Source organism: Etheostoma cragini, chromosome 7 (assembly GCF_013103735.1).
Source record: "Etheostoma cragini isolate CJK2018 chromosome 7, CSU_Ecrag_1.0, whole genome shotgun sequence".
NCBI classification, from domain to species: domain Eukaryota; kingdom Metazoa; phylum Chordata; class Actinopteri; order Perciformes; family Percidae; genus Etheostoma; species Etheostoma cragini.
The window spans coordinates 27,269,272-27,271,057 of NC_048413.1; the positions used below are offsets into that span (position 1 = coordinate 27,269,272).

The window sequence follows — 1,786 nt, forward strand, 5'->3', positions numbered from 1 at the left end:
CCCAGGAAGCTTTCAGGCCAGATTGACCCACAGTCCAGACCCCAGGAAGCTTTCAGGCCAGATTGACCCACAGTCCAGACCCCCAGGAAGCTTTCAGGCCAGATTGACCCACGGTGGCTCCGTATTTTTAATCTAGTTTTCTAACCATTTGGACGGAATATAGAAAAAAGTTTTCTCCACTCGTACGTTTTCATAAATTGCGAGCATGAAATCTTCATGAACGCGCTCATGCAGCACGCCGTTTGAAAGCTTAAAGTCTCATGATTCCATTAAGGCCCACACACAAAGCGTAAGATGACTTACAGCGTTTATATTCATGTTAGGAAGTGAAGAAACACAGAAAGATTCTGCGCCGCTGGTGTCTAAATTCGAGCATTCATCCCTACCCGTTTCCTCGTATATATATTTATATACGATCGACACAAACCTTTCTTTTTTCCCTACATCTCCAGCGGTCTAAGGAATAAGACCCTTCAACCAACGTAATCCAAAATTAGCCGGTCCCCTCACAATCTTGTAGTTTCTGGCCGAGTTTTGACGTATAGAAATCTAAACGGTTCGTCATTTCTGCGTTTTGATCGCTTGTATCGTTTCCCCTCGGAGCGGTACAAAGTCGCTCCGTACTCCGTTAGAATCTCTGATTCTTACACTGAACTTTGTTCCCAGCCAATCGCTTGAGTGTAAGCCGAGCTGTCCCTGAGACGAGCCAATCAGATCCCACGGTGACGTTTTGGCCCAACGTGGGAAAGATCGACAGCTATTCCTTCCAGTTAAAACTAGATGTTATGAAACCGGCTTCCCTGTTTAGCAAATAAGAAGACGAACTGAGTGATACCAAACAACAACAAAATGAGAGTGTTAACTTCCCAATGACCTCAGGCACATCCCAGAGGGCCAAAGTATGTGGAAACTGCATCACTGCATTTTTTTGGTAAAAATGTAGACGAGAAAAACATGTAATTTCAAGTGTGTGTAAAGAGGTTAAAGGGTTTTACTGTGGGGGGGGGGGGAACCACGGCTTTAATGTCATCCGCCATAACGAGACTTTTTCCACAGGTTCACCAGCTCCAACGCCAGGGCTCAGCTTCCGTCGTGGGTCAGGCCGTACGTGCGTCTGTACGCCAGCTTTGGGAACGTAATCCGTGACGTCTCTCAGTTCTTCAGGGTCGCACAGAAAATGGTAATTCCTAGCATTCTTCACACTGGCCACAAAAACACGATTCCTTGCATGTTGCTGATGTTGATTCGTCCGCGGTGACTCAGCAACTCGTCTTTGGTTTTTGATGCTGAAAGTGTAAACAAGATGTGTAATTCTCACTTGATTTATTACCTCGGTGAACATTTTCACATAGAGTTTATGGTCTCAATCGCTAGTTTCAAGTCTTCTTCAACACAGCATGATGTTCGTTTTCAATCATGATCCCATTCTGACAAAGCTTTATGGACATGGGCACACGCCGACCTGTCAATCAGGACAGAGGCTTAGCGATGCTAAACATAGCATAACATGTAAACTGTGACTCTAGCCTGCTGTGTCTGTTTGATAAATACACTGGGGGGGGGCTATTTTAACGATCTAGGTGCACGGCGGGAAGTGCCTGGCGTAGGTGCATTTTAGGGCGTGTCCAAATCCAATTTTGCTTGATTTGACGTTGGGGGAAAAAGGGTCTGTGCGCTGGGCTCATGGCTCAAAAGGGTTTTACTCAGTGTGCACCTGAACACACCTCCCTGTAAGACCAGCACACCCAGAATGCACCTGAACACACCTCCCTGTAAGACCAGCACA

At 46.2% G+C, this 1,786-nt stretch overlaps 1 protein-coding gene across 1 annotated transcript in view; it reads left to right on the forward strand.

Annotated features, from left to right (window-relative positions):
• rtel1 (regulator of telomere elongation helicase 1) overlaps positions 1-1,786 on the forward strand; it is a 30,085-nt gene that overhangs the window by 18,040 nt on the left and 10,259 nt on the right. The window contains exons 21-22 of the mRNA XM_034877855.1: positions 6-16; positions 1,057-1,180. Of these exons, the coding sequence (XP_034733746.1) occupies positions 6-16; positions 1,057-1,180 (135 nt within the window). The remainder of the gene's footprint in view (positions 1-5; positions 17-1,056; positions 1,181-1,786) is intronic.